This window comes from Grammomys surdaster, unplaced genomic scaffold (genome assembly GCF_004785775.1).
Source record: "Grammomys surdaster isolate TR1022 unplaced genomic scaffold, NIH_TR_1.0 165, whole genome shotgun sequence".
Taxonomy (NCBI): Eukaryota; Metazoa; Chordata; class Mammalia; order Rodentia; family Muridae; genus Grammomys; species Grammomys surdaster.
Genome location: NW_021604613.1, coordinates 14203175 through 14218212, shown reverse-complemented (window position 1 = coordinate 14218212; position 15038 = coordinate 14203175). Strand labels below are relative to the sequence as shown.

Below are 15038 nucleotides of genomic sequence, written 5' to 3'. Positions count from 1 at the left end.
TGTCTCTTGCTCTTTTAAGAGAAGGAAGAGGAGAGAAAGTTGTTTTTATGTAAGTGAGGTGTCTCTTACTATGTTTGGGATAGTTGAGAGACAACATGAAGAAAGGGCTAGTGTACAAAGAGAACGGGCAGAAAACTGAAGGTTTGAGCTGTTAGTAGAAAACAGGATGAAGGAGGCTTTGTCCTTTGCATTAGTGAGCCTGGGTTAGCACCTCCTTGATGAATTTAGCCTTCCATATATCATCCACATACATCCACACAGATTTAGTCATCTGTCTCCTTACTGTACAACATGGCTTCTTTTTTTCCTAATATTACTATGGTAAAAAAAAAAAGTAAGGTATGGTTTATCTAGAAAATACAAATAAAACTCACAGAAGAGCGTGGGACCTACAGGAACCATGGGTCATGCTGTCTGATTATTTTTATTTACAGTTTTGTTTCCAGTAATGAGATTCAGATCTCACTGTAGCCAGATTTGTTTCTTCAAAAGGTTTCTAGAAAGATCATCCTTGCATTAAACTAGAGAATAATAAACTAAAATTTACTTATCTTGGAATTAAACAGCTAGCTCTGAAATTTGATATTAACTTTCGTAGACCAGTTTATAAGGACCAGAGACAAGGTAGCTACTTGCTTATTATATACAAAGCCCTGAAAACAATTTTAAAAATGAAATTACATTGACTAATTTTTATAGGTAAAAGGAATGCTGAACTTGAATTTATTAGGAGAGCTTTACCTGTTTTGTATTTAAAAACTAACTCCTTCTTGATGTATACGAAGTGTAATTGATCAGATTATGTTAATTGGGTGCCCAGTTCTCTTATTGTTCAGTACTTCAGTGTGCGGAGCAGGAGCTGATCATGAGCTGAGTTAAGCTAAGCCCTGTCATGGAATTTGACAAACAGTAGTATCCTAAAGTAAAATGGCAGTATGAAAGCACTATTATTGTATTTCTAACTAATCCAAGTACAGTATTTGTTTAATTTTTTAAATATATTCTTAAGGCAGTTTTGCTTATCATCCACTGTACTATGAGAAGCAGTAGTGTCACTGCCCTGAAAGGCCTCTGCAGTCTGCCTGATAATATCCTGCTTCCTTCTTCACCCCTGACAACCACCGATCCTTTTTACTGCCCTTTCAGAGCATAGTATAGTTACAATTGACTATATAGCATGTAACTTTTATAGATTGAAATCTTTTATTTATTAATACATGGGCCCACTGTACCCATTTGTTGCTTCATTGCTCATTTCTTTTTAGTGCTGAATAATATTTAATTGCCAGGATGCACCATAATTTATCTGTTCACTTATTAAGGAAATCTTTGTTGCTTTCAAGTTTGGATGATTCTGAATAAAGCATCTATAAGCATCCATGTGCAGGTTTTTGTAGACATCCTCACCAGCATTTGGTGCTGGTGTGTTGGATTTGGAGCATAGTAAATGTATAGGATCTTGTTCATTTAACTTGCACTTTCTGGGTGGTAAGGACTATTAACCATCTTTTCCATGTTTTCCTGAAGAGATAGCTCAGTGGTTAATAGTTGCTGCAGTTCCAAAGGACCCAGGTTTTATTCCCAGTACACATAGTAGCTCACAATCATCAATTTCAAGGCTGAACTCTGCAGGTACCACACACATGCAGTGCACATACATATATGCAGGTCAAATATATGTACACATAAAATAATGGCAAGTGTAGTTTTAAATATTTTACTTTTAGAAGTTTATGTTTATATTTCAAATATATAAAGCATTGATTCCAATGCTTTCTCCCCCAATAGACTTTAAATTTCCTTTTCAGAGATGTAAATAAAATGCGTAAAAGAATAGATTGGAAAATTTTTCTTTGTCTGTAGCAGTTATTCATTCCAATAAAAGGATGTGGCAGTGGTGAATGCTTTATTGTGATTTTTTTTATGAACTCAATTACTAGACTGTTTAAAGTATTTCAAATTCCTCTATTGAGCCTTAGTGTATTCACCAAAATTGTGTATTATATTTGGTGATTTGTTTAATAATGATTTTGTTTCTCAGTTCTAGAAGATTCCAATTTAAAAACAGTTTTAATAATACTAGTTTGATTCTTATTACCTTTTTTCAAAAGAAAAAAATCTTATATTCAAATTTTATAGCATATTTTATGATGCTATTTATTTGTTTAAAGGAAAGGATTGGGTTATATAGTCTTTTAGTTAGAAGAATATAATAGTACAAGAATAAGTATTAATCCTCTTCATTATTAAAATAAAGTTCTTTGTTCTGACTATTGGGTTTACAGATAGTGTTTCCAGGCCTTGGTCAGTCTGTTAATTCAGTGGCTCCATTCATTGAAAGGGATCCAGTTTCTGGCACATAAGCTCACTGCCTTTCCCTGCTCCCTGTTTCTCGAGTCCATGGGAGGGTAATGTAAGCTTGCAAGGAGAGACAGTATAGTAGGAAATGAAAAGAGAAGAAAGCTATCAGAATTTTGGAGAATAGGGAAAAAAAATCAGTAAATGAATTTAGCCTTTTTTTTTTTTTTCCCTGCCCTGGAAGTGTTAGCTTTTTATGAAAACCAAGATGTGGATTGTGGCATTTCGGGCACAATCCAGAGAGGATAAAACATGGCTGATATAATTAGGTTTTCCTTTGCTTTTGTTTTTTAAAGGAAAGTATATTAAAAGATTGTAGAAGATGACAATTACATAGATATTTTAATGTTTTATACTCAGAAATAGAAAATAATTCTTTATAAACAGAAGTTTACTTACATGAATTTTTTTTTTAAATTGGAAATTACAGCTACAGTGTTTATTATGGCCTATTGCTGGAACTTACCAGTAAGTATTAGTGTTGAAAACTGTATGCTATTAGAAAAAGGGACAATGCTTTATTTTTAGTTCTTCATAATTTTTACCATAGTTTATAATCTTAGCTTTTCTGAAGTAGAATTACTTACAGTTGTGTTATTTGTGAGTTATATTTAGCATTTAAAAAAGACTTATTGATAAATTAATAAATTTGAATTTACTTATATGATTGTGTGGCATGGTTTCCAAGTCAGTAAAACTTCAATATAAGGCAGCCTCTTGTTTGTATTAGCATGTTGGCAAGAGTCAGTATTTGTATACATACTTTTTGTTGAGGGCTTTGTATTATTACAACTAAGTAGATTGGTTTTGCTGTTTATATTTTTCCAAAGATCTTAAATTTTCAATGCAATGAAACAAATCAATGTACAGAAATCTTACATAAACTCTGGAGGGAGTCTGAATTGAAAGTCATGTGAGCATAGCAAATAGGCAAGCAGGGGCAGCTCGTCTGCATCGTGTCCCCAAGCCCAGAGCTTGAAAGTTGATTGCTTTTATGTTGACAGAATCAAAGTTAATTTACTACATTGCAGATTTCTTTCTTTTTCTCTGGAATATGGAAGCTAATCCTATTGCTGAACCTGTGCTCTCTTCCTATAGCATGTCTATTTCATTTTGTGAACAGGCCGCTTTAAAATTGTGCTTAGTACACATGTGCAACATCATTTCTTAATGAAATTCAGTCCAGTAGCCTCACAAGGATGGAGTCTTCACTGGTGTCCTCACCCTCTGAGCAGCAGTTTATCTGAGATGCTTTGTGTTCGCAGGAAGAACAGGCAGCAAAACTGAAAGCTGAGAAGATCCGAGTTGCTCTGGAGAAAATTAAAGAGGCTCAAGTGAAAAAGGTGACTTGTGGCTCTGCTGGGTTTGAAATATTTATCTTGTTTTTTTTGTTTGTTTGTTTGTTTTCTTTTGTCTTGTTTTGCTTTGTGACAAATTTTCTTGTTTATATATAATGTATCTCTAATTTATGGAAAGATAAAACTGTATTCTTCCTCATGTTTTTTCACATGTGGGTTTTGTGTGTGAGATGCTTTAAGAAAGACTTTGCTTCTGGGCAGGTCCTGGAATGCTTAACTCAAGAGGCCTTTAAAATACGATTATTTTATTTAGGTAGGTTTCTTGATACTCAGATTTTATCTATAATAATAGTGTCAGAGTAGTCACAATATTTCTATTATATTTCTATTCAGTATATTGAATAATTTATATTCAAAGACATGGATCAGAATGCTATTTAATATTTGAAAAATACTTTTCTAGAATACCATTTTTTAAGTTACCACTTAATTGCATTTTTCCCTGTTACAGCTGGTGATCAGGGTCCACATGTCTGATGACAGCTCTAAAACAATGATGGTGGACGAGAGACAGACAGTGAGACAAGTGCTAGACAACCTAATGGATAAATCTCACTGTGGCTACAGTTCAGACTGGTCGCTGGTGGAGACAGTTTCCGAGTTACAAATGGGTTAGTAATGCCACTTCTCGAATTGCTTATTAGCATCTATCTATGTAATCCTGAACCTTCATATTGATAGGAACATTTTGAAATATCTATGCTTTTTTTCTATAAACTTATCAGGCACTTTATATTTTTAAAATCTGGCTTTTTGATGTTTTTCCTAGTTATCTGGGGAGTTCTTTGAATAAAAGATGAATTCCAATTCACTTCATATTTTTTAAATGGTTAAAGCAAAGTTTTTAATGATAACAGATACTTTTTCTTTGGAATAAGAGTTGCATAATTAAATGTACTAAAAACTACTATTAAAGATGTTTACATTTTCATTTATTTTATGTATCTACATGTATGTATATATGTCATGTGCATGGAGAAGCCAGAAGAGTGTGTCAGGTCCTCAGGCACTGGAGTTACAGGTGCTTGTCAGTTGTGCCGAGAGCTGAGCCTGGGTCCTCTATAAGAACAGCAAGAGTTCTTGGTGCTGAGCTGTCTCTCCAGCCCAACGCTGTTATTATTTCCTAGTGTTTGTACAAAAGTATTTAAGAAAAAACAAAGCACATCAACAAATTTCAAAGAACACTTTTAACACATGTACAGTATTGTTTTGTGTGTGTTTATGTGTGTATTTTAGTCTGACACATACCACCACCACTACTACCACCACCCTGAACCCATGTTTAAAGTAAAAAACTCAGTCACAGAAACATGCATCTATAATTCCAGCACTGGGGAGACAGACAGAGGAGGGTGGTGGAGCTTGCTGGCCAGTCAGTGTACTAAACTGGTGATCTTCATGTTCAGTAAGAGACTGTTTTAAAATGTAATGTGGAAAGCAATTGAAGACAATATCCGTCATCAACATCTGGCCTCTACACTCACAAAGATTGTGTAATTCTAATGTGTTTTATCTTTCCTTTCATGTAATTTGGATGAATACTAACAAAAAGCTGGTATTTGATTTTGGGACAGAAAGAATCTTTGAAGACCATGAAAACTTGGTTGAAAATCTTCTTAATTGGACAAGAGACAGCCAAAATAAGCTTATATTTATGGAGCGTATAGAAAAATATGCACTTTTTAAAAACCCCCAGGTAAGATTGTGTAACTTAAGAGTGCTGAGTCAGTAGAGTTAAAAGTCTGACAACCACATGATTGGCCATTGTAGCTGCAAACCACTATGTGTTTGGGGACCAGGTGTTGGGCCTCAGAAGGGTTCCCAGCCCCACATGGGGGTAAACTTTGATAAAAATAAAAATAGTTCCAAGAGGTTGCTAGGTTTCTTCTGTGTAAATCCAGAGCTTGTTGAGCCCAGCAGTTCATTAACATTTGAGGCTCTCATCTCACCAAGCAGCCCAAGGGTTTTATACAGCTAATTCTTTAATTTCTTTGCTGAATTAAATACTACCTTTGTGGGCTTGTCATCTTTTATTATGCCAATGTAATGTTTGGGTTAATACTTCACCACACCCGTACCTTTTAAAAATCAGCATATAAAGTACTGTGTTTCATTATTGGGTTTCCAGACAGACTTTATTCTTGTCATCTACTTTTGTCATCTATTCCTCCACCTTTCCCACCCCTCCCCCACCCCACTCCTGTTTCCCCACTTCCTTCCCACTAGGTCAGGAATAGCAAAAACTCTGCGATAAAAAACAGCAATGAGAAAAACAGCAGTAGGTTAGACAGTCAGTCTGTATTCCTCAGACTTAATTGCAGTTCTTTAATGAAGAGTGTATGCTTAGGAGTATCAGTGGATCTTTTTGTAGAAGACTAAGAGAATAGTTATACTAATGGTTACAGTTCAGACTTTAATTAAACTAAGCAAATGACACTGTTATATCAAAGCCAGAATATGAATCATCGCCTAGAACACTCTGCTCAGTCCAGCATAAAAGTGTGCTGGCTTAGTATATCTCAGGAAATTGTACCTTATTTCTTCTACTTAATTTATAATTCTTTGGGGTATTTTTTTGTATAATTAGTTAAATATTTCAAAATACTTGCTGTTGCATATATTGTCACCTCAGGAATAGTCTAGAGAATAATTCATAGCAAGTGTTTTGGGCAAGATGGAAGTGGATACAGAACATTTTAATGATGATACTCTTAGGGAGGAAGCTTTTGAAGGAGTAATCTCACTACAGTCTGGCAAAACTAAACTTATAGTGGTTACTTGACTGGAGCAAATGATGTATGTATTTACTCCAAGGGAATAGCGGAATGAGTTTATCCTTTAATTTTCATTTCATTATCTTTTAGAATTATCTTCTAGGAAAAAAGGAAACAGCTGAGATGGCAGACAGAAACAAAGAAGTGCTGTTAGAGGTATGACCCCACCCCTGACATCGGCTGTCAGTGCTCGCTCTGTGCGCCTGCTGAGCTAATAACAAACCTCTTAGGAGCTGCAAGATAAGAGAAAGAGAAATGTGACTCTGCTGGTCATATCACCTTTGGCAGAGGGCAAGAGACAGCTCTGTCAGTAGTATGTGCTGAGAAAGCATGAGGACCTGAGTTCATAGCCCCTGCCAACTACATAAAAGGCAGGTACCCCCCCCTGGAGCTCACTAACCAGTCAGCCCAGCCACTGAGCTCCAGTAAGAGAGCATGTCTCACAAGAAAGGTGGAAGGCAACTGAGGAAGAGACCTAACATCAGCCGTTAGCTTCCACACATATGCACGCACACAGTACACATAACCACAAACACAAAAGAAGAAATGGGATTCAGCAGTAGTATATACAACTCAGCTGAGTTCATAGGAAAATACTTTATTATAGTCATGGCAGACATTTTGTGTGCTGTGGTGTGTGTTGTGTTTAACATGAACATGCAGGATTACACAGCCATATCTGCAGACATAGCTAGAGAATGCTCAGGCCCTCTTCTCTCATCTACCTTATCCCCTTTGCACATCCAGCCATACCCAGCTTTTTATGTTGGTGGAAGGATTCAAACTGTGAGGTCCTCATGCTAGCACAGCAGACACTCTTGCCCACTGAGCCAGTTCCGCAACCCATGACTCACACTGCTGTTAGTAATAGTAAACACTTCAGGATTGCCACAGTAATTCTAAAGTAAACTTAAACTGTGTTTAGAAGAAACAGTTCTTTCAGAAAGCTAGTGTGATTTTAATACAAAACCATTTTGCTTTGCTTAGTGTTATGCGTCTCACAGGGATAATTCATTTTCTGAAAATATAAGAATCATAAATCTTTCCAAATGATGTTTTTAAGGAATGTTTTTGTGGAAGTTCTGTAACTGTCCCAGAAATTGAAGGAGTCCTTTGGTTGAAAGATGATGGCAAGAAGTCCTGGAAAAAGCGTTACTTTCTCTTGCGAGCATCTGGTATCTACTATGTCCCTAAAGGAAAAGCAAAGGTATGTCCCTTCTCTGTCCTTCTGTCTTCCCACATTATGCTAGCTGCTTTTACTATGTAGCAAAATACTATTTACCAGTGTAAGGCACACAAAAGATGGCTTCATTTTGGGGGCTTTTGTTTGTTTGTTTGTTTGTTTGTTTTGGTTTTTTTCGAGACAGGGTTTCTCTGTGTAGCCCTGGCTGTCCTGGAACTCACTCTGTAGACCAGGCTGGCCTCGAACTCAGAAATCCACCTGCCTCTGCCTCCCAAGTGCTGGGATTAAAGGCGTGCGCCACCACTGCCCAGCGATGGCTTAATTTATTAATCTGTTGTAAAGAAGCAGAAACTAAAAACTGTTCATTTCTCTGATCATTAGTTGGGTTCATCTCAGTTCTCCACCATTTTCCCCCATTTACGTGGTGGTGGTGGTGGTCGTGGTGGTGGTCGTGGTCGTGGTGGTGGTGGTTAAAAGAGGATCTTATTCATGTAGTTTATGTAGTGAGGCCTCAAACTCATTGTAGCTTAGGATAACCTTGAACTTTTGATCCTCTTGACTCCGCCTCTTCCAGGTTTAAAGTGCTGGGGTTACAAGTATCCATGACTATATCCAGCTAAACATAGTTTTGTTATTTGGAGCAGGGAGAGGTCTTGCCAGAGTCATGTATTTCATTTAGGGTGAATGGCTTTCTAGGATCACGTCGACTTCAATCTTGTGCAGTGTGGTTTTACTGAAGTGCAAGCTGTCATTTATGCTTGTTTTGGGTTCAGAGCTCTTCTAAGCATTTACAGTATCATCCTAGTCCTATAAGCTATGAGCACAAGTTGTTTCCTCTGACTGCTGAAGTAATTCCCAGCGGAGAATCACTGTATTTGATGTTTGCTTTATACCCATTCAGCTACTTGGTAGATTCTTGTTCTTTCCCAAGAGTGTTGCTATTCTCCTATTACCTATTTATTATATGCGATATATATACTATGTATAGTCTCTTCTTTATAAAGTACCAACATTTTTAAACAAATCAGTATTCATTAGGAATAGATAACAAGCAAACTGGACTGCCTTTCTGGTTACTTTTTAGTCTGTAGAAAAATCTAATCTTACTTTTTACCTAATAAAGATTTCTCAACTAAAAACCCTTACATGGTATGATACTTGCTTATTTGCCCTATTATGTTAATTTTGGGGGTGTTTTTCCTTAGGTATCTCGGGATCTAGTGTGCTTTCTCCAGCTGGATCATGTAAATGTATACTATGGGCAGGACTATCGGAACAAATACAAAGCACCCACAGACTGCTGTCTGGCGTTAAAGGTAAATTCTAATTGGTATTTGATAGAGGTTACTTGACATTGGATATTTAGCAGGTAATTCTGTGTCTTTGGAAAAGGATAGGATGACTAGAGGTAACTCAGCAGTTAAGCATTTTAGCTCCATCCTTAGCACCAGGGAGAACATGGTAAAGGGTAAAGTTTGGTCTAGTAACTTACACCAAAAATCCTAGCACTCAGGAAGAAGAGACAGAATCAGGAGTGTGAAGCCAGACCCTGTCTTATGAGAGAGACACATTTTTTTGTTGTCCTGAACTTTATTAGAAGACGCATCAGAAGGCACTGTTCCCAAGTTGTAAATTCACCCACTTACTGGTCCAGAAATAAGGAGTCTCTACCCTAACCACTCTCATGAATCATAGCCACAATAGTCTGTTATCTATGCTGTTATTAGGGAGGTTTTTTTCTCTCAGCCAGGTTTAAGTTCCTCACACCAGTTGTGACCATACGGTGCAGAAGAGTAGGCATATTTTAGCATTTTTAGAGATCTAAATTAACATTTATAAAGACAGCCTACAAAGATTCAGGAAGAATTGCTGAGACTTTATGGCTCCAGCTCCATCCTCATTTAGATCTGCATGTTAGTTGGATTTAGGGAGTACCATTTGCTCAGGATTTGGTAGGAGATTTTAATTTCATTGGTAAGATGGGTACATTGTAATAGCAATCATCCTTTACTCAACAAACTTTCTTAGACAACACCAATGCATAATCAAGGATAGTAACAGAAGCAACTTGTTTTGTTTTGGGTTTGGTTTTTTTTGGCTTGTTTTCATTTTTTTGAGGCAGCCTTGCAGTGTAGCCCACCCTAGCTTCAAACCTGGGCTCCTCCTGCCTAGGTCTTCAGACTACTGGGATTACAGGTGTGTACCACCATGCCCTGCAGTAGCAAATAATTTTTAGGAAGTTCACATGGGGTAACTTCAGCTAGTGGTTTGCAAAATAAAGTCCAAGGGCCCTTGGGAAACCCATAGACCCTGGTATCGACATTAGGTCTGTAATACTGAGATATCACATGCCATTCTCATTCTCTAGTGTAGTACAGTGGAGTTTCTCACAGGTTCCGTAATATTTTTGCTCTCTTGGCTATTGAGGGGTATTTGGGGAGAGTTTTGTTCTTCTGTCTTAATTTTTTACTCTCATTTTCATTTCTTTTTTTTTTTTAAAGATTTAATCATTTTATGTATATAAGTTCACTGTAGCCGTTTTCAGACACACCAGAAGAGGGCATTGGATCCCATTACAGATGGTTGTGAGCCACATTATGGTTGTGAGCCACATTGTGGTTGCTGGGAATTGAACTCAGAGCCTTTGGAAGAGTAGTCAGTGCTCTTAACCACTGAGCCATCTCTCCAGCCTTCACTTTAATTTTTAATAAAGTAAATACTGCAAGAACAGAACAAACTTCAACAATATCCTCTTGTCCCACCAAAGAGTGCATGCTGTGGTTTGGTAGAGAAAGAAGCCTATTGTCCCACCAGTCAGGTGTGACCATGGACTTCTGTCCTAGGTGCTGCTATGTATGTTCCATACATACCTAGTATAGTTGTTTACCACAAGGAAGGAACTGCTTTGGAGCTTCTAAACCATGGGTTCCTGGATAGACATTCTTTTTTCCATTTTCCATCTCAAGAGCTGAGAATTCTATTGGTTTAATCTTAAGAGAATTTTTCTTTGACATGTAAAAGGAATACTTGAGAACTTCCCAGGTAGAAAGGTTTACATGGACATCTTAACCTAAAATTTAACATGATGTGTACTTTGTTTAAAACAAGTTAAGTATGGGCTGCCTTATTTCACTTTATGGTTGTATAAGAAGTATGCACGGTGTTGACATTTCTCTAAGATTGTAAGTTACCAGAATATGTCTAAGTGTCAGTTCTCTAGAAGACTTATTAGTTGGATTCTGTCTTTAATTTTATAGCACCCACAGATCCAAAAGAAGTCTCAGTATATCAAGTACCTTTGTTGTGATGACGCAAGGACTCTGCATCAGTGGGTTAATGGAATCCGCATTGCCAAGGTACATTGCCTTTCCATTTGGTGTTGGAATAATGAAGTGGTTAATTAAATGCTGTGGGTTCTTGACAGCGGGTCTGACTGTTTCATGCTCATCACTCTGCTAGTGTCTAGATTCCTCAGGCCTAAGTTCATGTTCTAAATGCCTTTTTTCCTTGGTGGTTGGGAACCATGTTAGTGGAATGATACTGCTAGCTTGTATGGCATCAAAGTGATTTGTTTCTGGTTTGGAGAGTGCATTTATATGATTCATATATAACCAAGTTTTAGCCTAAGCAAAATAGGCTTTTCTGTTGTTGCTGCTCTTGTTCTCTGCAGATCTCTCCAACACCCAAATAAAAATTTTAAATTATGTTTATTTTTCAAGTATATTTGGGGCATGTCACTAAATAGTATCTAGCCCTAGATCTCTTGAATTTGGATTGATAAAACTTTTATTTCTATTAACATTATTAAAATTGGCTAGCTTCCTGCTGTTCTTAGAACTAAGGAAAATGAGTATGAACATAACTCTCTAGTATTAAGGACTATGTAGGGTATAACAGGTGTTATACTGAACTAGTACACAGAAACATTTCCCTCCCGTCCCCATGACCTTCTCCATTCAGCTAAGGGCTATATACCACCGTTTGTTCCCTTTTGCTTAGTATGGGAAGCAGCTCTACACGAATTACCAAGAAGCCTTGAAGAGGACAGAGTCAGCTTATGATTGGACTTCTTTATCCAGCTCCAGCATTAAATCTGGATCCAGTTCTTCCAGTATCCCGGGTAGGTTAGCATACCACACAGCACTATTTGACTACAAGTGTGATGGCCTTATCAAGAGGGTTAGAATTTGCCACCCCACAGCCATATCTAATTTCCAAATTATAATCAGTGAGTACTTTTGTTTCTCAGTTACAATGTTGTGGACCAATTGAGTATTTGAAATATATTTCTAATGCAGTGTTGGGTTTTGTATTTATGAAGTTTATTTTAAAACACATACTGCTAAGACATATGATACACAGGCTGCTTGGAGATACACTCAGTCCATCAGAACGCTGCACTCTACACAGCTTTCCTGACATTTCAGCTAGTTCAGAATTACAGTTAAGGAAGCCATTTAGGCTATCACACTTTCTAGTATTCACAGTTACACTCCAAGGGGCTTCTAGAGTTTCACGTCTTTAAATAGGTATGCTGTATTCACATCTTCAGTTAAGTGCTTCTTTCAAAATCCTTCCAATGATAATCCATATCATTGCTGAATGACTTAAAAATTTTATGATTTGACATTATCTTTAAATAATAAAAATCATTTGGAAATTGTGATATGTATATACTAACTTGTATGAATGTAATGTACATAACCCATGCAGACATGTATTTTCTAGTTCTGTCCATTGAAGGATCCTAGAAATGTGATGCCCCAATAATAATGAGATTGCCCACCACCCAGCCACCAAAAGAAGGAACCACTGCTCTTGGGCAAATGGCTGACTCTAAGGCTGTGGCAGATATACAAGATGGGCCTTAAGCAAAAGTACTCAAAGATAGGCGCTAAGGGTTTATCAGAAGGATACAAGTGCAATATGAAAGAGCTTTAGTGTCCAAAGCTGGAATAATGTTGAGAACAAGAACTATACAATGGCCTGGAGTGGTGGTATACACATTTAATCACAGCACTGAGGAGGCAGAGGTAGCTCTCCAGATTCGAGGACAACCTGGGCTACATACATTGGTTTATTCCAAGGCAGACAGAACTTTGTGGGGGAGGGGGAAGAAAAAAAAAAGAAAAATATATACTATGTAGTTTTAAAATTATAACCAAATTATAAGATGCATCACTGTGAATCCATGCTAATATAAACAAATAAACAAGGAAGAAATAAACCTCCCATACAAAATACTTTAAAAGATTTAAAATATATTTTTAATTAAAATATAATGACATCACCTTTTGTTCCTTCCTCCAGTTCCATCCATGCCTCCCCCAACTCTCAAATTGATAGCCTCTAAAGAAGGATTTATTTATTTTTATGCATATGTGTATGTTTACATGAGTTGTGTATACCATTCAGGTGTGCCTGAGGCCAGAAGAGGGAATTGGGCCCCTGCACACACATCAGGCAGCTTACAACTGTATACTGGTGCAAAATCCAAGTCCTCTACAAGAGCAGGACACACTCCTGAGACCGAGATATCTCTCCAGCCCTACAAAATATTTCTAAATGATTTTTACACGCACTTTGTCCCTCTTAAAGGGCTGTACATGGTGACTTACTTAGAAAGGAAGTAGGGTTGAGAAAGCAGTAAATTCACAGTGGAGAAAGCCAACAAATGGTGCTTAGCCAAGGAATCAGCACCATGAACAGTGACTCACACCTCGTGCTGGTTCCTGAACAGTACAGTGAGCCTCTTCCAGTACTTCTTTTTGTTGTTTTTAACTTGTTCAGAGTTGATTTTTAGGGTGCTAATGACTTGTGCCAGTCTCTCATTGTGAAATATTTAAAAAAAGGAGTCAATTTCTAACTAACTTAAGGCTTTTCTACTAGAATATATTCATTGACTTTGATTTGATTCTTTAAATATTTTAAACAGAGTCTCAGTCAAATCACTCTAATCAGTCTGACAGTGGAGTGTCTGACACCCTGCCTACTGGACACATCCGTTCCCAAAGTACTGTGAGCTCCATCTTCTCCGAAGCCTGGAAGCGAGGCACTCAGTTGGAAGAGTCCAGCAAGGTAATACACAAGTTTTACTTCACATACAAATCTGTGTTGTCCAGTGTTTAACCTGTACGCTTTATTCCTTTCTTAGGGTCTGATTTGGCACCATTTCACTGTTCTTCCTTAGATCTTCAATCTTAATTATAATGGGGAAACAATTTTAGCATTGTCTGTAGTGACTAGTGAGTGACCTAAGATCTTCATTTTTTAATGACAGCTATTTATTCTCTCTTTTAACTGTCTCCCCTTTCAACTGTAACCAGTTTGCTGCAGCAACATCATGCAGTGCCACTGCCCTAAAGTTCCAGAGAAGTTGCTTACAATTCTTCATTTTTAATAAATTCAGATTCATTCCTTGTCTTCAGTCTTGAGGACAAGTCTAGGCATCGATAAATTTTCTCAAACATTCTTCAAATTTTGGACTCCTGAGTCTTGCATGATCCTCAGTAACACTTTAGAATGATTATCGTTATTATGGACTATAATGTTGAGAGTTTTTTACTATGAGAATTTTAGACAATACAGTGAAATTTGATCATATTCCCCTGACTCCTTCCAATTTTATTTGCTTTATTTTTTTCTTTAAATAATCCACTGAGTCAGTCCAATTTGTGCTAATGATATACACATAGGTAGCTGTCCACTGAAACATGGTCCACCTACCAGGAGCCACATCGTTAAAGAAAACTGATTCTCCCATACTCCAAAAGCTATCAACTGTCAATTATTCCTCAGTTAGAGGTGGGGGCTCATGAACCCCTTTACTCTATATGCTCACGTGCCTGCTTTTGTGCAGGCAACCACAGCTGAGTTCATTAATACAGTGGATTTATCATGCCTGAAGAAACAGTTTCACTTGGGTCCTCTCTAGTGAAAACGTTTTCTTCCCTCTCCTCCACAGTGCTCCCTGAGCCCTGAGGAGAGGGGAATGATCTATAGATATCCCACGGTAGCTGAGCACTCCTGCACAGTCCCTTACTGTCTGCACAGTCCCTTCCTGTTGTCCTGTTGTGAGTTTATGCATTAACCACTGTCTCCTACATAAAGAAACTTCTCTGCTAAGACTTGAGAGCTACCCTACAAGCTTTTTATTTAAGGTCAGTTGAAAGACACGGTAGTCCTCAAATAGCCTCAGAACTCCTGGAGGAAAGGCTGTGGCCTGGGTGTAGTCCCCACTTCAGTGAGAAAGGCTGTGTTCCATCCTTGAGGAACCAGTGGTGCCCTGGATATTTTGCTTTTTACAGTCATCATTTTGACTGTTTTGTTCTTTTGATCTGAGTCACAAATACAAGCACATTCACA

At 37.5% G+C, this 15038-nt stretch overlaps 1 protein-coding gene across 3 annotated transcripts in view; it reads left to right on the top strand.

The window, feature by feature from the left end:
* Raph1 (Ras association (RalGDS/AF-6) and pleckstrin homology domains 1) overlaps positions 1-15038 on the top strand; it is a 75514-nt gene that overhangs the window by 51375 nt on the left and 9101 nt on the right. For all 3 annotated transcript variants that reach the window (XM_028765611.1, XM_028765613.1, XM_028765612.1), the window contains 9 exons: positions 3624-3701; positions 4168-4327; positions 5291-5412; positions 6581-6646; positions 7554-7697; positions 8879-8989; positions 10931-11029; positions 11673-11793; positions 13609-13751. In XM_028765611.1, the coding sequence (XP_028621444.1) occupies positions 3624-3701; positions 4168-4327; positions 5291-5412; positions 6581-6646; positions 7554-7697; positions 8879-8989; positions 10931-11029; positions 11673-11793; positions 13609-13751 (1044 nt within the window). The remainder of the gene's footprint in view (positions 1-3623; positions 3702-4167; positions 4328-5290; positions 5413-6580; positions 6647-7553; positions 7698-8878; positions 8990-10930; positions 11030-11672; positions 11794-13608; positions 13752-15038) is intronic.